General features: G+C 44.1%; 1 protein-coding gene across 3 annotated transcripts; it reads left to right on the forward strand.

Moving 5' to 3' along the window:
• Positions 1-276: 276 nt before the first annotated feature.
• On the forward strand, positions 277-19,470 carry RBL2 (RB transcriptional corepressor like 2). Of its 3 annotated transcripts, none has more exons than XM_063410644.1 (22): positions 277-554; positions 1,854-1,984; positions 3,171-3,371; positions 4,074-4,138; positions 7,403-7,531; positions 8,347-8,507; positions 8,613-8,677; positions 9,261-9,447; positions 10,133-10,299; positions 10,798-10,907; positions 11,777-11,880; positions 12,225-12,362; positions 12,570-12,734; positions 13,261-13,372; positions 13,920-14,183; positions 14,496-14,767; positions 15,329-15,505; positions 15,677-15,748; positions 16,083-16,197; positions 16,892-17,124; positions 17,321-17,485; positions 17,877-19,470. In XM_063410644.1, exons 1-22 carry the CDS (start codon positions 360-362, stop codon positions 18,045-18,047), a joined length of 3,399 nt encoding a protein of 1,132 aa, XP_063266714.1. In that variant the 5' UTR covers positions 277-359; the 3' UTR covers positions 18,048-19,470. The 3 variants fall into 3 exon arrangements, with proteins under 3 accessions (XP_063266714.1, XP_063266715.1, XP_063266716.1); XM_063410645.1 differs by having other exon boundaries at positions 279-554; positions 16,913-17,124; XM_063410646.1 differs by lacking the exons at positions 277-554; positions 1,854-1,984; positions 3,171-3,371; positions 4,074-4,138 and adding an exon at positions 5,605-5,721.
• The last annotated feature ends 1,553 nt before the right edge of the window (positions 19,471-21,023 follow it).

Here is a 21,023-nt window from a genome sequence, read left to right on the forward strand (position 1 = left end):
CTGCCCGTTCTGTGTGTATATATTTTGCCGGCAGCCCCTCCCGGCTCTGGCCGCTCTCCGCCGGTTCCGGGCTCCCCTCACGGCCCCGCCCCGCCCCGGGGCTCGCGCGCCGGGCGCGCTCCCGCCCCGTGCCGTGCGCGCGCCGAGGGTGCGTCTCGCGGTGCATGGTAGGAGCGCGCGCCGTGCGCCTGCGCGCGGGCGGGGCGGGCGATCCCCCCCCCCCCACGCGGGCCAATGAGCGGGCGCGGCGCGCGGCGGGGGTGGGGCCCGTCCCGCGGTGTTTGGATTCGAACGCGCGGGGCGGCGGCGCAGGCGCGGTGCGCGGAGCGCGGCGCTGCCCCCCAGCGGCGGGGCGCGGCATGGCGGGCGAGGACGCGGCCGGGGCCGAGCCGGGTCCCGCGGGGGCCGCGGCCGCCGCCCCCTCCCCGCCGGGCGAGGACGGCGAGACCCGGCAACGCTACGAGGAGCTCTGCAGGAGCCTCAATATGGACGAGCGCGCCCGCGCCGAGGCCTGGCTGAGCTACCAGAGCATGAGGCGCAACTACACCCTGGAGGTGCGGGAGGGGGGACGGGGCCGCGGCCGGCCCTGGGGGAGCGCGGCGAGAGGCGGGGGTGAGGTGCGGAGGGAAGGGACGGTGGTGGAGGCGCGGCGGCCTCTCCCTCGCACCGCCCGGGCGGCCGGGAATAGCCGCCGCAATTGGGAGTCACAATTGGGAAAGGTGTTAAAAATGGACGAGCCCCCGTGGCTGTGTCCGTTGGCCCCCAGCAGCTGGGCCGAGGAGCGGCACAGCGGCCTCGGCCAGCGGCGCTCCGCAGCCGCGCGGGCCCGCGGAGATGCCCGGCGCAGGTGTGATCACATTGCTCGGTTATTCCTGGGGGCTTGCGCGGCCGCGGCACGGCCCGGGCCGGGAGTAAAGGGTGAAAGGTGAAAGGGGAAGGGTTGGTGGCGTCGTTCTTGAAAACAGGAACACGCGGTGACGCGCCCGGGAGCTTCGGATGCGCCTTTTATCGGTGCCTTCCTGTAGCAAAGGTGGCGCTTGTGATAACCCTCGGCAGCTCCCGGGTGCCCCCGGCGCTGCCCTCCCGGTGACCGGGCGGCTCTCGGGGCAGGGAGCCGGGCAGGGTCGGTGCTGCGGGGCCGGGCCCGCCCGTGCGGGGAGGAGCAGCCCCTGTGTCACATCGCGGATGGGGCAATGCTCGGAACGAGCCTTGCCTTGGCCCCGGGGGCGTGCGCTCACCCGGGCCCGTCACATCACCCGACACAACCACAGCGTCGAGTTCAGTTTGGCCGCTTGTGTTACCCGTCCTTTTTTCCACTGAAGTGTTACTATTTGATCAAAGACGGAGGATAAAATGTCAAGTGCTCATTAGTATTCATTTCTGTCTTTAGGTACCGGATTGAATAATTCTTCTGCTCTGTAATAAAGGGCAAAATGGAAGCGATGTTTATCTTTTCCTACTGTCCTATAAGGGCAGAAGAATGTTTTGGTTACAAGAATTGTAGCCTTTTGTTTTTCCTTTTAAATCCAAGCAATACAAAGTGCTGTAGAAGAACAACACTAAAAATTTATTTTTATAGACTCAAGATATATTTCACACTTTGAATCAAATGTGAAATTTATAATGCTAACTAGTAAGGGTCGTTTTGATGTCGTTTAGTGTCTATTTACCACCTGTTTTGCTGCAGTTAAAAAGCCAAAGCACAAGAGAAGTTTGAAACAAGCGAATGAACTTTCTCCCTGGTTGAACTCCATCTGTTCAGGACACAGTGTTTTCCCCGATGTTGGGGTAGCCGAAAAGCATGTTTTTCTTTTCAGTGAAGTTTTGTAGATGCCTGATGTTTTGATTCACAGGGAAATGACATGCATTGGCTGGCTTGTGCCTTGTACGTGGCTTGCAGGAAAGCAATTCCAACTGTGAGCAGAGGAACAGCAGAAGGAAATTACGTATCCTTAACCAGAATCCTGCGCTGTTCAGACCAGAGGTAACTTTTATTGATGATTTTAGACTTGCAAAATCTCAAAGAGATTTCACCTTGTGAAATTGGAAATAGAGAATAAAAGCTAAATGTGTTTCTTGTTTCCTGCTTTTGAAGATAGAGTTTATATCCCTGGAATGTTTGTGTTATAGCTCACTGCCACAGAAGTAGGGCAGCTCCTTTGGCTCAGTACTACGTTCCTAAAAACACTGGTTTTGAAAATAAGAGATTGACTTCCTTCACTCAAAGGAGAAAGAAGCCAATCACTGAAGAACAGTCAATTTTGGGGGTGTGCAAAGTGTGAACTTCTCACATGACAAACCATTTGTAGTTCACTGTGAAAATGTTCACAAGATTTATCTCCATTTTTGCATAAGAAAACTTCACTTTTCACATGTTCTTGCTAAAGTCACTAACTGAAATAAGAATCTGATGAACAAATTTGTGTCAAACGTTTATGTCCATAAAGTAAAAAAGAAGAGGCTCTGAAAAAATTGACGTTATTTAATAGCACTCTCATTGTTTTCTAAAAATTCCAGATTGTCACAACAAAGGAAAGAATGTTCTTGTATACTTTTTATCCCATTTCCTCTACTTTTGAAGCATTGCTGTTGATTGAAACAATGTAAAAGTGTTCCTCTATAAGCTTTTGTTTTTCAAATCAGAAATTCAGGTAATTAAATGTTGATAAATTGTTTTTCTGCTCTGGGCTATCAAGACTAGCAACACTGAAAAAGAAGGTGTAGATAAAGAAACAGAAAAGGAATTAAAGCCAAATTTTCAAAGTGCAGTTTACTAAAACCTAAGAGATTTTTCATACTTTGTAGAATATTACCAGCATTGTAGATCTCACAGGTTGTTATATTTAAGTTAATAATTCAGAAAAACGAGGCAAATCTGATTTAGGATAATCTAACTATTGGAGTAGATTTGTCTTTGTGAGAAGATGCCAGACTGTGAGTACATAGTTAATGTGGTTATCAGCCCAGGATCTAAAAATATTTCACGAGCTGTCTTTGCTTATCCATGTTTATGGGTGGAGGACTGGCTCTGGGTTTGTTGTCATGTTTGCAGTGCCACCATTTCATCAGCAGTTTGGGCAGTGGAAATTGCACTTTCGTTGAAAATGTAGAGTTTATTTGTGCAGGAAAAACAAACGGCCTTTCAGATCTAACCTGTGCGGTATTTCCAGCTTGATCGAGTTTTTTAACAAGATGAAGAAGTGGGAAGACATGGCAAATCTCCCATCCCAGTTCAGAGAGCGAACCGAGAGATTAGAGAGGAACTTCACCGTTTCTGCAGTCATTTTTAAGAAGTATGAGCCCATTTTTCAGGACATTTTCAGGTATCCTCAAGAAGATCAACCTCGTCAACAGAGAGGAAGAAAACAGAGGTGTGTTTCTGTTATTTCCAGACTGATTTTAGAGCATTACTTCAGTGAAAATATAATGAGGTTGCTTGGTTGTATTTTGACCGTATTTTCATAGTTGTTGTTCATAATATCAGAGTGGGTTTGTCCTTGGTTGCAGTAAATTTTTCATCTCTGTTTCAGTTTCAGGTCTGGCAGGGGCAGGAGATCCCAAAGCTGCTGAGTTTATGATATTTGGGGGGTAGGGGAGAGGAGAGAGATTGCAATCAGCCTGTAGGCAAGGGAAGCACCAATGTTGCAAAGATGGGGAAAGACAGGAAGAATTTGATCCTTTTATGCCCTGCATGACTTTAATAACTTATAGTTCTGCTCAGTCTGTTTCACTGCCCAGTAACTCCCATGGATTTCTTCATAGCTGCAGGTCTTGTGGGTATTTTACTTTATACTAGAAACTTTGTTTCTTTATTAGTGTTTGTATTTGGAGTGCTGTGGCATTGAACTTGCAGCCTGAGACTGGGGTTCCTGTTGTGCCTACACTAAACCTCTTGTAGGTTTTGTGCATCTTTCTGTATTTCCTTTAGTCAGGGTTTTGTGGGAAGAGTGTAATATTTTGGCCACACTGTAGCAAAGCTTAGTTTTCTCTTTGAATTAGTGATTCTTGTATGATGATTTATCAGTTTTGATTCATTGAGCTTACTGTCTTCTTGCTGTATTTTCCTCCAAAAGACGACAACCATGTACTGTGACCGAAGTTTTCCAGTTTTGTTGGGTGCTGTTTGTTCATGCAAAAGGTAAGGGATCTGAAAGGGATTAAATACAGCAGACATAGTTTTATTAGTCATTATTTTACTTCTGTCCTTAAAACATCCAATAGGTGTAGTGTACATATAATACATATACATATATATAACCTTTACTGTAAGAGCAGCCTTAAGGCTTATGAGAACAGTAGAGAATTTCAGATGTTTTTCTTGAAAGTGACTTTTGGGAGAAAAAGGAAGGAACAGGATTAAATCCTTGTTTTAGGCTTCAGTTGTTCAGTCATAGCACGTATAGTCTAAAATCTTTCCACATCAAATCTGTGTCTTAAAGAGTTTCCACATTGCTAAGCCTCGTTTCAAGTCTGCTTTGATGAGTGCTCACTGTGACTGACGTATAAGTAGGGTGGTGCTTTGGGGACAGTAAAGACAGGATTGATATTCCACATGGAAAGAGCATCACTGTAGGTTCAGATCCATTGATAATGTCCAGTAACTCGATTTTTTTCATAATATAACACCTATTGGAGGAAAACCAATGTTTTCATTTCTTCAAGGAAGGAGATAAAAGGAATTTTGTTTTGATTTGGCAGTGTGTGATAGGATGTTTTTTCAAATTTAAAAGTGAATCAGTGTTAAGATTCCTACAGTGTGCTAAACTGGATGATTTTGAGGCTAGGACAGAGTAGTCTGTGGCAATACTAAATGGCCTGGCAGTAATTTTGTTCAGCACAGAACTCTGTTTACAAAGCCTTTCTTTCTGCTCTGTGCCACACTGCAGAGGCTTCCTGGCAGCAGTGCTGGACCCTCAGCACCACATCCCTGCACGAAGGTCAGGAAGGGTGTGCTGGGGCACAGTGCTGCACTGAGCACTCCATCCTGGGAGGAAGATGCCTTTTTGTAAGGCTGCAAATTCCACCTTACTGGACAAGAGAAGTCTTTCTGAAACTCCAGGTGCTTTCAGCCTGAAACACAGCATGATTTCAGCCACTGAGCCCAGAGCAGAGTTAGTACTGTACTTATTTCCAGTCAGTCAGGACTTCAGTTCCTTAGCACAGGTAGGTAGCTGAGAGAGTAAGTAGGTCAGTCTGGAAAATCACAGGGTTTTCTTTTCCTTCTGTAAAGTCCTCACTTCTGTGGGAAGACTGGATGGTTGGCAAGGTGCAGAGGGACTTTATGGGTCTCCCTGTTGCTAAGTTATTGACTGACATGTTTGAGTAACTGCATCCTTGATTACAAGTTAATTACAACTGCATGTTAATTACGAGCAGTTTCAGACACAATAACTAATCCTGTGGAGAATACCATGTTGATAACACCTCTGATTGAATTTTACAAGCAAAAGAAAAACATACAGTGCTTAGAAGCTGTAAAGTTACTAAATGGTTATTAAAGTGTGGCAGCACAAGAATGGGAACCGAGTGACTGCTGAGGCATTGGGTGTTGGTGTGAGGCTCTGTGCTGTGTGCTTTGGGGTGGGCAGTAAATCCTTATCACAGCAACCACACAGCAGTGGCAGGCCCAGGCTTGTCTGTCCCTGCAGCCCATTGCCTTCAGTGCATGCACTGCTCGCTGAGGGAGCCCCTTGTGCAGTGGGACTGCTTCAGATGCTGCTTGTAAGAACTGCTCTTCAAACTCTTTCATTTCTTTCTTTAAAATTGATGGGAAAAAAGTCTCTGGTTTTTATTACTTGGTACGAGGTTGTGAAAGGAAGCCTTGTGTGAAATGTCAGCAACAAAAAATTACCATGGAACTACTGACACTGTGAAATTATATTTATTTTTGTGCTGAAAGTAAGGATTGCTGTCCTAGTTGTCATGGTTGTGGAACTGAACCTGTGTTATGACAGTTACCTTGAGAATTTCATTAAAGGTTTGCTAATATTATTTAGGATTTTCATTGCTTTACTGTTAACTTTTAATGATTTGGAAATAACTGATAAGTGGGTAAAGTGAATTAAAATTTTATCTAGGGTTCATTATTTTAAATAGTTAAAATTAGCTACATTGAAATTATTTTTCTTCTAAAAACATGGAACTAGAAAATAGCATATATTTGAATGTTACTAGTAAAAAATTAACAGCATAATTGAGAAAAATTGTCTAATCATATATCCATTTCAATGTGTTCTAAGTGAGTTTATTACTGTTTGATAGATTTCTTCAAGAATTTTAACTTGTTCTTCAGAGTGGGCTCAGCAAAATGATTTGGAGCTTCCCTGAGAAAAAAGGGAGAGTGGAAGAGTTGTTAGGATTTAAGGAGTAATAGAAACATCATGTGCATAAAAAGTAATAGAATTGTAATTTATATTATTGATTAATTGTATAATTTATTCTACTAAACTCTTTAGCTATGGCCACTCCTCTAGAGGAATATCATAAACATAAATAAGTTCAGTAAAAAGTCATGTACAACTCTGATTGTAATCTCAGTAGAGGTGTTAAAAGAGTGAATTGGTTACAAGGACTCTTTTCTGCAGGAAAATGATAGATGAAAAATACTTAATAAACCAGGTCAGAGATAGGCATATTTTAGCTCTTCTGTAAAGCACAAGAGAAATTAAGTTATATTTATTACTGTTTATAGTGAGTATGCTCCCAGCAATTTTTTTGCAAGAGAACAGGTTGTTTAAAAAAATCTGAGTTAAGTACAGGTACTGGAGTGAGGGGCAGGGGCTGAAGGAGAGAGCAGTTTCTGGGCCATCGGAAAACCTGGGTCTAGCCTTGCCAAAGTTAAGGTTGTTTGCAGCTGTTTACAGCAGGGCAGAGTTGGGGAAAAGGGGAAAAGTTGAGTCTCAGAGCCCATCCTGCCCCTCCTTGGCCTTCAGAGCAGAGTTTGCTGTGGGCAGGCGCAGGGGGAATCCAGCGAAGGACGTGACTCTGCAGGCACTGGGCTGGTGCTGCCAGGGTTACAGAAGCAGTTTTCTGCCTTGAGGCAGTTTGCATTATACAGTTTGTGCTGCTTCAAGTTATTTATGCACTGGTTAATGAGGTTACTGTGAATGAGGGAGCAGCAACAGCTTATTTATCAACATTTTGGTAAGGTTTGATTTCAAAACAGCACAATATATTTCAGTTCCTTCACAGTTGTTGTTGTTTCTGAAAAAATATTTTACATTGATATTTATTACATGTAATTGTGAGTCTGCTTTACTGCCTGTGTCACTATCCAGGTACAGTCACACAGAGTGTTTCCAAGATTCCATTACTGATTGTAATACAAATATCAACAGGCTCTTGGTTAAAAAATTCTTAAATCCTAGCTAATTTTGTGTCTTATATCTTTCTAATATTGCAGGAAATTTTCCTATGATCAGTGATGACTTGGTCAATTCCTACCATCTCTTGTTATGTGCTTTGGATCTCGTGTATGGAAATGCTCTGCAGTGTCCTAACCGTAAAGAGCTCCTGAATCCTCATTTTAAGGGTATGTTGAAAAAAATAAATTGATTCGGAATACATGAGAATTCCTATTTTCTGGATCTGTCTACACAGTTCCATTCTTATTAATGTAGTATGTAATAACAGACTAGAGAATTTTGTCAATAATGCATTAGGTTAAGAATTTGATGTACTGTGGAAATACCCTGGAAGGAAGTTCCAGAGTAATATTTTGAGTTAATGAGGGTTTAATGTCAGTGAAAAAGTGCATAATGACACAGCTGTCACTGGGCACAGTGAGACTGGAGTGTTCTGTGATGCAGCAATTCAGAAAGACCCGGGGCTCAAATAGGAGATTGGTTTTCTCTCATTTCTGGATTGCTGCTGTTCTCTCTCTGAAGAGAATGGAAGCGTAGGTTCACTTGATAACCACAAATTCAAATGAATGGTGAGAAGTTGCCATGGAATTTCTGATGTAACTCTTCCCAGGCTTGCACTGCATTTTCAGTGCTGTACAGGATTGGCCTTCAGTTGTGGTGTGTCTGATGTGACCTGGAACCATTATCTCAAATAAATATTGTAGTTCACCAGTGTTTGATTTATTTCCTATTAGAATTGATACATGTAATTTTTATCACACAGTAACAAATGTTTTTAAATCTCTAACTCAAAATTTGCTTTTGATAACATTACCCAGTTTAGTGGTCATTGCATAATTAGTAATTCTTTCAAGGGAACTAATTAGTTTGCTAATTAGTTTTAATTTCATACTACCTTGACTACACAGCATAGAATTTAAGTTTAATAAGAAAGCAGGATATGTATTTGCAAAATTAAATCATACAATATTCTGAATTGTAGGTCTACCTGAAGACTTCCATAGTAAGGATTATAAAGTGTCATCTGATCCTCCCTGCATCATTGAAAAACTGTGTTCTTTACATTATGGATTAGTTTTAGAAGCAAAAGGTATAAAGGAACATTTTTGGAAGCCTTATATTCGGAAGCTTTTTGACAAAAAGGTTGGTCAGTAAATTTGTAATATGGAAAAATCTCTCCTTACTTGTTACCTTCAAAACCTTTCTAAGAAATGAAATGCCCATCCTTTGTTCTTAAATGTCTTGCAGCTTTTGAAAGGAAAGGATGAAAATCTGACGGGATTTCTGGATCCTGGGAACTTTGGAGATAGCGTGTAAGTCCCCGTGTGTTCATCACAGCCACCCAGCACTGCTGCCTCGTGCTGGCAGTGCTGGGGCTGAGGCCTGCTTGGAACAGCAATGGTGCTGCCTGATGGCTGCTTTTATTGTTTCTCTTTTCTGGTTTTTTTTATGTGTGTGTAGCTCAGAGTTGTGATGAAAAGCTGTGGGAGCACATTGAGTAGGAAGTGAGAGGGAAAAGAATGGGTTTGGTGGTGTTTAGAGATGTTTATGGGTGGGAATTAATTTCTTTTAATGCTAGAAAAATGGTTCCGTGTATTTTATGACATGATGCTGTGTAAATTTTGAGTAGTTCACAGGAAACAGGAGTTCTCAGTATTTTACTTTGTTTTTCCTGCAGCTGGATAAATGGCAGGGCATCAGATACACAGGGAAGATAATGTCCTTGCCACTGGCATGTTTCAGCTGCTGGAGATCTTAAAGGAGCTTCACTCCATCAGTGAGGGTCAAAAGAAATTAGAAGCAGATTTCCCCAGGCCAGAACTGTGTTCAGTGTGTGAGCAGGTGAACAAAGCAGTCTGAATAAAGGGGTTTGTCTGTCTTTCCTTTCTGCTGTAGCAAAGCCATCAACAAGGCCTATGAGGAGTACGTGCTGTCAGTGGGGAATCTCGATGAGAGAATATTCCTGGGCGAGGATGCGGATGAGGAAATTGGAACCCTCACGAGGTGCTTAAACACACCTTCAGCAATGGAAACAGCTGAAAGGGTACAAGTGAAGCATAATTTGCAGCAGCATTTTGACAGGGTGAGTCTGGCATGGTTTATGTTGCTGTTTTTATGTGCCACCCTCCCTGGCTGCCTATGGAGACACAAATAAAACACACCTTGGAGTGTGGGGAGAAAATGGGCAGAGTATTGGGAGCTGGACTTCAAGGTGAAGAGTGTAATGTATTTGTTAAAAGAAGTTACTGTGCATTTAGGTAATTAGAAGACGCAGTGATTTTGCTGTGTGCTAATTGAAGGGATATCCTTGATGTTACATTATTTTAATGTAATGATTTGATCTGATGCAAACAAGCTAAAATGCTGATCAGAAGGACTTCTCATGTTAAAGGTTAAAGCTGCTGAAAGGAAGCCCTGGCTCAGTACACCTTTGCTATGAGCTACAGCTGCCTTTGTTACTCGGGCTAGGAAGGAACTCTGGGGTTTGGGGGGATTTTTGTCATCAGTCTAATTGTTTCACATTTCAGTTCCAGCATAGGTCACATCCCCTCTGTTTATACAGAACTGTTTGATACAAATATCTGAGCAACACAAATTCTTCCTTGCTGGCTCTCACCTGAGTCATGGTCTGCTTTGGGCTGTTTGATTTGGAGCCATTTTTTCCATAACACAGAGTAAGAACTCTGCAGATTGATGTTTCTAGGTTATGACCTTTATCAAAGTTTATAACAGTGCATATGTATGTGTGGTTATTTTCTTATTTTCAGTCCAAATCACTCGGGATCATAACCCCCCTTACTTGCCACAAGTATATTAAAGAGAGCAACCCCTACGTGACACCTGTTTCCATAGCAACCTACAGCCTGAGCCGCCTGCACACGATGCTGGCAGGGCTGAAAAATGCCCCCAGTGAAAATCTGGAGCAAATACTCAGGTAAATTCGGTGTTTAGCCAAATAACCCTATTTTCTGTTCTAGTTTTGATACCAAACATTAATGCTGAACAGTATAATTTAAAATGTGAGCCAGTCTTTTACTACCGGAGTAAAATGGAATTCAGAGAGACATGTACATTTCAAAGGACTGTTCTCTTTATTTAGACTCATCTGTCCTTAGAGACTGATGAACATGCACCATTTAAAACTCAGCAGTTCTGAGCTTCTCTAACCACAAGTTGCCAGCATAAAATTTTCAAGACTTTTTTTCCTGCTTAACAAATGGCACTACCCAGGAAATCACTCCATACTATAGGAGATGCAAACTAACCTTTATTTTCCATGTGGATAAACTGTTCTGCAGTTAGACACATTTGAATCTCTTTGTATTGCTGTGCAATGTATTTCCATTTTTTATGCTTTCAACATATAAAAAAATAGGGTGTTTTTGGTCTTAGTAAGAATAGTATATTGAAAATGTTCAGTTTTTATTTTCAGGTCATGCTCCAGAGATCCTTCTCAATCCATTGCAAACAGAGTAAAAGAAATGCATGAAGTGTATTGTCAGAGCACTCAGTCTGAAGGAGAATTCAGTAATTTTTCCAAAGGTGGGAAACATTTTGCCTATCCATAAAATGTCTGTAAACACATGCATCTCTTTTAATGAAGTTTTATGTACTAGGTGATGCTTTAGCACAAGTGTCTTTTCTACTTCTCTTGCCTTTTGGTGTGTTCTTAAGACACAGCAAATTTCAATGCTGTGTAAAGTTTTATCATCAGCCTTAGCTTGAATCACTGGAATTTGATCATACTTTCAGCACTAGAGAAGTGAAATGAAAAGGACTTTGAAGTGGCCCACTTCTCTCAAATATAAGAATATTAGTGATGGCATGGATTTCTGTGCTCGTAAGGAAAATCTGAGTAACTGTAGTCTTTAAAAACCCAACAGCAACTTTGGCTTACATATGAGGATGGATTACTACAGGTGTTAAAATCCTGCCAGGATAAAAAGAAAAAACATGATTTGCCAAGTTGTCTTGGTATCTGAAGTGCCTGAAGATGGACTGAATATAAGGAAGATGCTCTTGACCTTGTTTCTTAACAAGGCCTTCCTTTGTTCTTGTCAGCTGAGTTGCTTCAGTGGTTTTTGTTGCACAGTGCAAACTGGATCTGTTCAGGTGCTTTTTCTGAATTTGCTTTGTGTCTATTATAGCAGTGTTAAAGATTGTTCTTAGACATGGCTGTGGCACCAAAATCTGAGTTCAGTAGCAAATTATTCTGCTCTGCATTCACAAATCAGGGCAGTGTAGGAGAAGGATTCCTACATTAACTTGAAATGAACTGGTTTAGTCCTGAAAGTATTGTATCCACAGCAGCCCAGAAGTCCACACAAGCTACTGTTGTGTTTCTGTATCTGAAGACTATAATACTTTTTAATTGCATTTTACAATATTGCTTCTGTTTAAACTTCCTGCAGATGTTGCTAGTAAACATTTTCGTCGTGCTGAGATGCTCTACTACAAGGTCTTGGAGTCAGTCATTGAGGAAGAGAGGAAGAGACTGAGAGACACTGACTTATCTGTAAGGAAAACTAATCAGAGGGTACCACTTTTAAAGTTGAGCCTGCAAAAAAGGAACACAAATGTAGAACAGAATTGTCAGCTATTTAAAATGAGGGTAAATCTCTGAGAAGAACCCTGTAAGTACACCTGAATGGAAGAAAAAAGGTTCAAGAAATTGTGTTTGCAAACAGAAAGATAGATTAAATTTTTAATGAGCAAAGATGGCTCATTTTGAACTCTGTTCCTTAAAAAATAGCTTCACTTTTTGTAAGCTTGAGAATCTTGCTATTGAGACAATAAAAAGTGTTTTATTGTTCTATAGTTACACTGTAAAATAAGCTTTAAAATTTGCAACTCTTGCAGGCAATACTGGAGCAAGATGTGTTTCACAGGTCTCTGCTGGCGTGTTGCCTGGAGATCGTTACCTTTACCTACAACCCACCTGGAAACTTCCCACTTGTCACTGAAATATTTGACATTCCAGTTTATCATTTTTACAAGGTAATGTGTTTGATAGCTGGAAATGCTTACAGAGTCACGAGTGCTCATTGACCTGTATGACAGCCTAGGACTGAGTCATAGAAGTGCAGCCTTCATATTTCTAATAGTCTGTTCTTCCTTGAAAACCAAGTACTAGAATTAGATCTTTGTTTAAGAGTGAATCTATGAAAGAGTACCTTATGTTGATCACAGTTATCCACTGCACAGGTAATTGAGGTTTTCATTAGAGCAGAGGACGGCCTTTGTCGGGAAGTGGTGAAGCACCTGAACCACATTGAGGAACAGATCCTGGAAAGTATGGCATGGAAACGGGAATCCGTGCTGTGGGACAGGATCAGAGAAAATGAAAACAAAGTTCCTACTTGTGAGGAGGTGAGCACATCTTTGTGTGTTACAAAGCTTTGATAATCTGACAGGAGGGCAGACACAGGCCTGTGTACCCTGAATGAGAGGCCTGACGTGTCCCAGTAGCAGTTCCACCATCACAGCCCATCAGTGCAGTGTGCCCTGGCCTGGTCAGGGTCATCTCTGTGGAGAGATATCTGCAACAGAGATGATTCTCAGCCAGGATTTTATCCAGCATTTTATTGGTGTAGCAGAACAGGGAACAAAATGAACAAGCAGGGACTGTTTGGACCAGTAACACTTGGAAAGATTATTAGACAAGAAACATGCTAAAAAGTACACACAGTAGCCACAGAAAGACTATTACAATGTGTATCTTCCAGAGCAGCACAATCACTACTAGTTTTGTTTGGCTTAGGGTAGATTTGTCACTTTTCTTGTTATTTTTCCACAAAGTTTTGCTGTTCAAAATTTGTAGTGCAGTAGCTTTTAAAAATTTGCTATGTAGTTAATGTGTGATACAGACACTGTAATAAAAGGATAAATATTTTAGGTAATGCCACCTCAGCACTTGGAGAGATCTGCTGGGAGCAGTGCTGTGGGTTCCCCATTGACGCCACGGCGGATAAACGAGGTTCGTGCTGAAAGTGGAGGACTGGCAAAAGGTGAGAAGTTTTAAAGCAGAACATGCTGTACATTGCTGACTTAGATTAAATTATGTAAGGGAGGAAGCTGCTTTAGTTAGCTGCAAACACATTTGTACAGGGTATTTGTATTGCAACTCACAGAGTTGCATCAGAGGTCTAAGACTGATGGATTTATTGGTGTGAACATTGCTGCTTTGATAGGGTGTTCTCAGGTGATGAGTATGAACAGCATGTGTATGTATGTGTTGAACATGCACACACACAGCTTACACTCTAATTGGGTTACTGTCTTGTTATACCAGAAAAGGAACTGCTCTGTGTATTATGTGACACCTCAAAACTTTTTCACTAGAAAAAAATAAAATATAATACATAAGCTTAGAAAAATATTAAACACAGCACTGTTGAAGATTAGGTCATCTCTAAAAGCAATCTGTTTTTTTTTCCTGAAGAGCTTTGCATGACATATTTTGGTTTGCATTAGCTTTCCATCACCTGTGTGTAAAATAAGGGCTTGTCAAACAGGAGCTGAATGTGTGTGTGTGTGTGTGTGTGTCCTCGGCAGGGCTGTCCTCCCCTCCGGCCACGCTGTACGACAGGTTCAGCTCTCCCGCGGCCAACCCCACGCGGCGGCGCCTCTTTGCCGACAGCGACGGTGCCGAGGCGGGCGCGGCGCTCAGGGTGCCCCCGGCGCCCGTGGTGGCCCCGGTGCCTGTGCAGAGCCCCGAGGCCGTGTCCGTGACCCCCGTGCCCGGCCAGACCCTGGTGACGATGGCAACGGCCACCGTGACGGCCAACAACGGGCAGACGGTGACAATACCCGTGCAAGGTGAGGAGAGGCTGCTGCACAGCCATGCACGCGTGTGCCCATCAGGGATCAGGACAGCCGGGGACAGCTGCCTTAGAGGGAAGACCTTCCTTCAGCTTCCTTATCTCCTTGGCTCATGATCAAGTTTCCAAAGTATTTTGATTTAACAATTTCATGTATAATGTACTAAATGTCTACTTAGCTACTAAATGTCTAAATTAACTACCTATAATGAATAGAAGTAGTACTGAATTATTTTTAAAAACTCGAAACCCACACACACATCCCCCGCACAGCTTGCTCTTATTTCGGGCTCTTTTCGTTACGTTGCAGGTATTGCCAATGAAAATGGAGGGATAACTTTCTTCCCGGTCCAGGTAAACGTGGGTGCCCAGCCCCAGGCTGTGTCTGGGCCCATGCAGCCTCTGAGTGCCCAGGCTCTGGCTGGCCCCCTGAACCCTCCCATGGCTGGGGCAGCGCTGCAGTTGCCAGGCCAGTTAACAGTGCAGCAGATCTCCCCTGGAGAGCAGAGACACACCCAGCCCTTCAGTGCCACGGCCGCCAGGCCTCGCAAGATGGGCTCCCTTGCACTCTTCTTCAGAAAGGTACTTCTTGATCTAAGTGTGCTTTGCTTAGTTCTTATTTTGGTAAACCTGCAGTAATTTTAAAAACACACACTTACTGGTTGTAACAATGAGGGCATATTACATTTCATCTGTACCTTAATTATTCATACACACGTGAACAGCAGTTTTCTCCTGCAAGTGACCTCTCACTAGCAAAGGAGTGTGCTGGCATATCAGGATGTGGAAATAGATTCTGTACTTGGCCAGCAGGTTCTTAAAGGTGTCCCTTTCTAGAAGGCTCTTCCAGAGAAAGAAGTTCACTTTTGAGACTTTGTGCTTTATTCAATACAGGGGTTGCTGTAGGCAATGCAGTGCCCTTTCTGTGCTCAGGACAGCTTAGAATTTAAGCTTCAAACAAATGTTTTCTTAGCACTGACTCTAGTACTGAGAATGTCTGTGCCTTGTAAGCAAAGAAGTTAAATTTGAATTTATTTTGCTCTTGGCTTAGCATTTGCACAAGTGTGCAAGTCTGAGCTATTCTTCTGCTGGGTGAGAAGAGCAGTGTTGCTGTGGGCCTGAGCACAGTGTCCCATGTCACAGGTGTATCACCTGGCCAGCGTTCGTCTGAGGGACCTCTGTGCCAAACTCGATGTGTCTGATGAGCTGCGCAAAAAGATCTGGACATGCTTCGAGTATTCCTTAGTGCACTGCCCTGAAATCATGATGGACAGACACCTGGATCAGCTGCTGATGTGTGCCATCTATGTCATGACTAAGGTACAGTGGGAACAAAGAAAAAGCAAACAAAAATCTCCTTTAGAACTTAATGTTTCCAGTAATACTTTCTCAAAAAACCCCAAACCAACAAATGCACACAACCTGCCCAAGCCAAGCAAAAGACCCATAAACTTGCAGAAAAACAGAATCTTTTCTGTTTACCCCGCTTAGGTTACTAAGGAAGACAGATCATTCCAGAATATCATGCGCTGCTACCGGACACAGCCGCAAGCCAAGAGTCACGTGAGCACTGTTTAACCATGTGGGATCTGGGGTATTAAAAGCCTTCATTCTGTTTGGCAAAGCAACATTCAGAATTAAGGGGATGCAGTCTGTGAACCATTCTCAAAAGAGAGTGGTCATACCCAAACTCCTGCTCTACTGAAAGCTTTTTGTGCTAAACTGTACCTAAACTAGAAAATGTTCTTTCCTTAAAGCCCAAGGAGGCAGTGCCCGTGGGCTGTTGCTCCTCTCAGGGCTGCTTTGCCCTGCAGGCAGCAGTGTGGCAGCACAGTGAGGGTCTGGCAGCAGTGTCTGCAGGCAGCTGTTGGTGCTCACCAGCTCCCTGTGCCCGCAGGTCTATCGCAGTGTCCTCATCAAGGGCCGCCGCCGCCGCCGCTCGGGCAGCAGTGACAGCAGCAGCCAGCAGAACTCACCCACAGACAGGAGCAAGGACAGGGGCAAAGAAAAAAGTGAGTGATTCCAAAGGCCAGGTGCTTGGGTTTAATTCCATTTGCAAAACGGTGTGCGTAAACTAAGAGTCAGATTTTGTGTTGTTTCACCCCAAACAGTTCCTCCTTGGGTAAACATAGACACAGTTAAGAATACATTGATAAGGTTTAAGAGTTGCTCTAACTCAAAGTTTTTATTGCACCCACTCTGACAGTTTCAAATCCTTTCCCACTTGGCACTTACCTGAAGAATGTGCTGAAGAAAGGCCTGAGCTCTGAGTTCAGCTCACACACCAAAGAACTTCAGAGTCTTTGCAGAATGAGGAAATCTGGGCTAGCCCAGGTTCACAGTTACTCTTATCACAACCACAGAGCTGCAGCAGTTTCTTTTGTAGCACTGTCTGCAGAGATAGGAACAACACCCACAGCATTGATTTCAGCACAGCTGACAGCTCTGGGGATTCTTCCCTTGATATGTGAACTGACACATTTTCCTTGAATTAACTTCTGTAAAGGAAACTGAAGAAGTGATGCTATGTATGCCTATCAGCAGTTTTCAATGTATTTAATAGATGATGGTAAAAGCAGTAGGTATTAGTATTTAATGTCAGAGGGAGGTGGCAGGGAGGGAAGGCAAAGAAACAGATCCATTTTGCAAGTTCCACATCAAATTAGCAGGAAGTATAGCCAAGCCCAGTGTTTGTCCTGCTGACAGAAGGCGACTGCCATTCCTCAGTGCCCGCAGGCAGCCGTGACTCGAGCCCGGTGATGCGCTCCAGCAGCACCCTGCCCGTGCCCCAGCCCTCCAGCGCGCCCCCCACGCCCACGCGCCTCGGCGGCCCCGGCAGCGACAGCGACGAGGAGGAGCGCGGGGACCTCATCCAGTTCTACAACAACGTCTACATCGAGCAGATCAAGGACTTCGCCCTCAAGTACACTTCCAATGCCGTAAGTACAGCCTGTGCTTTTCCCTAACAAACAGAGCTCTGTCTTTGACCGTGCAGTGAACTCCCCTTAGATTAAAAAATACTCATCTGGCCTAATAACACAACAGAACTTGCATTTGTTGTACGTCTCTGTGGTCTGACTGTGTGCACAAGCCTCGCTGCAGTGAGCCCTGAGTGCCCCTGTTCTCTCCGAGCAGACGGAGTCACCCCCGCTGTCGCCGTACCCGTTTGTGCGCCTCGGCTCCCCGCGCAGAGTGCAGCTCTCCCAGCACCACCCCCTGTACATCTCCCCACACAGAAACGAGGCTGCCCTCTCTCCCCAAGAGAAAATATTCTACTACTTCAGCAGCAGCCCCTCGAAGGTGAGACTAAAGGTTTCAGTTTGACTTTTTAATTCCTTAACTGTTTTTTGTATGAAATTAGAGCAGACTCTGCAACACCTTTTGTTTACCTTGTCCTACACACACATCATCACCTAAGGCTCCTCAAACTGCCAATGCAGCTGCCACAACTGTAGGGCTGGATGGGCCTTTGAGCTCTGCATGCAGACACACAACAAACTCCCTTGAGTTCAGGACTTACTCTGGGGTGAGGGAAAGAACCAGTACAGTGATGAAAATACCTTAGTACAGCAGAGATTTCCACAGAAGAGCCTGTCCAGTCCCACTGCAGTGCATCTTAACAGCTCACATCACACTGGGGCAGTCATAAAACAGCAAGAGCTAATCCTTCTTCTGCCCCTTGGCCCTGCAGAGGCTAAAGGAAATCAACAGCATGGTTCGAACTGGAGAAACGCCCACAAAGAAGAGAGGCATCCTCTTGGAAGATGGAACCGAAGCCCCGGCCAAGCGCATCTGCCAGGAGAACCACACGGCTCTGCTCCGACGGCTGCAGGACGTGGCCAACGACCGAGGCTCTCACTGAGCCTGCCCAGCCTGCGCGGGGACAGGGACACAACCACAGGCCCTGCTTAAGCTCTTCGCAAGGCAAGTGAGCCCTCTCCAGCCTTGCCTGGAGAGCACACCCCTAACACAGCTGTGGACCTTGCAGCAGGTATTCACAGCTTTGCTTGGCTCTAGTCAGTGCTCACCCTTGTCAGCTGTGGCCAGCCAGGGCCAGGTGCCTCCACACGGAGCCCTGCCCCGAAGCAGTGTCAGGATTCCTCACTAAGCCCCTCACAGACTAACAGCGTAGGAGTCACAGTCTCACACAGTCCTGTTCTGCTTGCAGAGGGACAAGGGAGTGTTTTGAGCCTTGAAGGATGGATGGGCTCTGTCCCTATTCAGGATGTAACACGTGCCCTTGAGAAGCAGCACAGTGTTGAGCTTTAATGCGTGGCCCTTTGCTGTACCAAGGGAGATAATGCTGTTGATTGGTTTGAGCTGTGCAATGTTTGACAGTGAACACCTGTTCCCAAGGTGACACTGGGGATGGGGCTGTGAAGCATCATGTTTAGGGCAGATGAATTTTGCTGTATATTTGCAATGGCACTTTCTAAATGTGAATATTTTTTGCAAAGGCTGACTTCAGCTGTCTTTCTTGACTTTTGTATTTATTTCAATCTGATATCCCCTTGCTCCTCTTGTCAGCAAATGGCATTAAGAATTCATTGTACTCGATGTATATGCAGCAATGAATGCAGGAAGCCAGGGATGTGTGCTTTTTCCAAGGAATTTTATATGCTTGTTGCTTTTCTTGATAGTCAGGCACTGTAGCCCTTGCTCAGGCAGCAGCAGGAAGGTAGTGCCCATCTCCTAAAACATATACTTAGATATTTTGTTTGTGTTTAAAGGACTGGGCTTGGGAGTTAGGCTCTGAGTTTTGCTTTGGTTTTTGTAAAAGGCCTAAACCAGGCTGGCTGGGAGAAATCCCTCCCCTGCTCCCAGGATCAGCAGGTGGTGTGCATTGCACTTACCACTTGTTTTCAGTTAAAACAGGTCCAAAATACCAGACGTGTTAGGAAAGCATCAGCACTCTCCCACAGTACAGGATGCCAGTCCTGTGCTGGGGAGGGGGTGTTCCTCATGTAAAGTGTGGCACACTCAGGTTCCAGAAGGCTTTCTGAGGAAGCAAAAGCTAAAAGCTTGTTTTCAGTCATTCCTGCCCTTCTGGAATGGAAATAGGAAAATTTAAGACTTAATTCCACTATAAATCCAACTAAATTAAAATAAAAACATGTTTTTTCTTACCTGCATAACAAAAAGCTGAAGTCCAGAAGTTGTGTAGATGTTTCTGTACAAATATTTATGGAAGTGTCAGACAATTCTTGTTGTTACTATATTCCATTTACTTCACTTTGTATGGAAATACTGCAATTGTATTTTTCAATAAAGACTTTATGAGCTCAGTTTCATGTTTGTGTGTGAAAAAGCATTGCATGTGCAAAGCTAGAAAGTCTGCAGCAAGGACTTCAGTCCCACACTGCAATTAATGGTTTAAAAATAAATAAATAATCACATCTTAGTCACCACAAGGGGAAGGATTTCCTCCTGCCCTGGTTTAGTCACCGTGGTTGTTCTGAGTGTGCCCTCCTGCTGCTCCAGGCAGGGCCTGGGAAGGGCAGCAGTGCCAGGGACTGGCCCAGCTCCAGCTGCTGCTCCCTTGGCAGAGGAGGAGGAGGGTGCCTGCCTCAAGGCAGCACAGGAGGGCTCCAGAACAAGCTGCTGTCCCTGCACGAGCTTTGAGCACAACATCTCCCACACAGTGACAGCAGAATCAATTCCTCTTGATGCGTACTCACATTTCAATGAGGGACATTTCTAAATGTTCTGAGGTAGCTCAGGAGAGCTCTGACCACCACTGGCCCCTGCTGTATGTGTGCAGCAAAGGATGCACTGGTTTTCCCCTGCCTTTTTACCTAGGGGGCCTGAGACTATTTCATCAACTGCTGTTTCTGTCCCTCTCTGAAAACAAAGTTACCCTCAGCTGTCAATAATAATGATAGAAGTTGCAGTTTGTACTTTGAAGAAAATGCTAAAAAACCCCACAAACAAACAACCAAAAACAAAAACAAAAAAACAACAACAACCAAAAAATCCAACTTCAACACAGGTGTGCCAAGGGAAAAAAAGGGCATGTAAACTTGGTATTAAAGAAAAATCTGAAGCAGCTTCAAATCCTTTCTTCTAAGTGAACAGTTTGGTTACAATCCAACTGCAACCTCAGCAGCAAACTCCACTGGTGTAACTTACAGATCCCTTGGAAATGATCTTCAGAGAGTTCAGAATTTCAAAGATGATATTCAGGAACATCCCCTCATCAAAGTATTGGCCAGACTTCACTCTTTGATCCAATCATGTACCTGTTCTAAGAAAAACATAGCATCATCCAGGAGAAAAGGATTTCATTTCCATGGCACTGTTTCAGTACTCATTCACCTACCTTGCTCATGGAACAGCTTCTTTTAATACACAAATCTGATTACAAAAATACACTATGTTCTCTCCCCTTTCCCAGTCTAATAAAAAGAGTAATTTTTTAGATGATTCATTCTAAACCAAGCAAAATTCTACATTCTCTAAATAAATAAAATTATGCTCAACCCACTGCTGTTAGCTGGATTTAACTTTGAGCAATCCAGCCAGGTGACCAGCCTTGCAGGGGTCTGTGACAGCCTGGAGAGAAACAAAAGTTACTCCAAAAATGATGACTTCCACAGCATTGCTGTGTAATCCCTCCTGGGCACTGCTCTTGCCAGCTGTGGTGTTTGCTGGCCAACAGCAGCACTGGCAGCTGGGGCTGCCCTGCAGCACAGACCAAAGAGCAGCCCAAGATTAGAAAGGGATTTAACTTCTCCACCAGTCCTTCAGCTAAGTGGCTTAGAAATGTGCAAGTCAATGATTTATAACAGAGGTTTGAGTAATCATAAAACTGAGTAAGAGGAGCTGTCACCGTCCAGTT

The sequence above is a fragment of the Prinia subflava genome, chromosome 13 (genome assembly GCF_021018805.1).
Source record: "Prinia subflava isolate CZ2003 ecotype Zambia chromosome 13, Cam_Psub_1.2, whole genome shotgun sequence".
NCBI classification, from domain to species: Eukaryota; Metazoa; Chordata; class Aves; order Passeriformes; family Cisticolidae; genus Prinia; species Prinia subflava.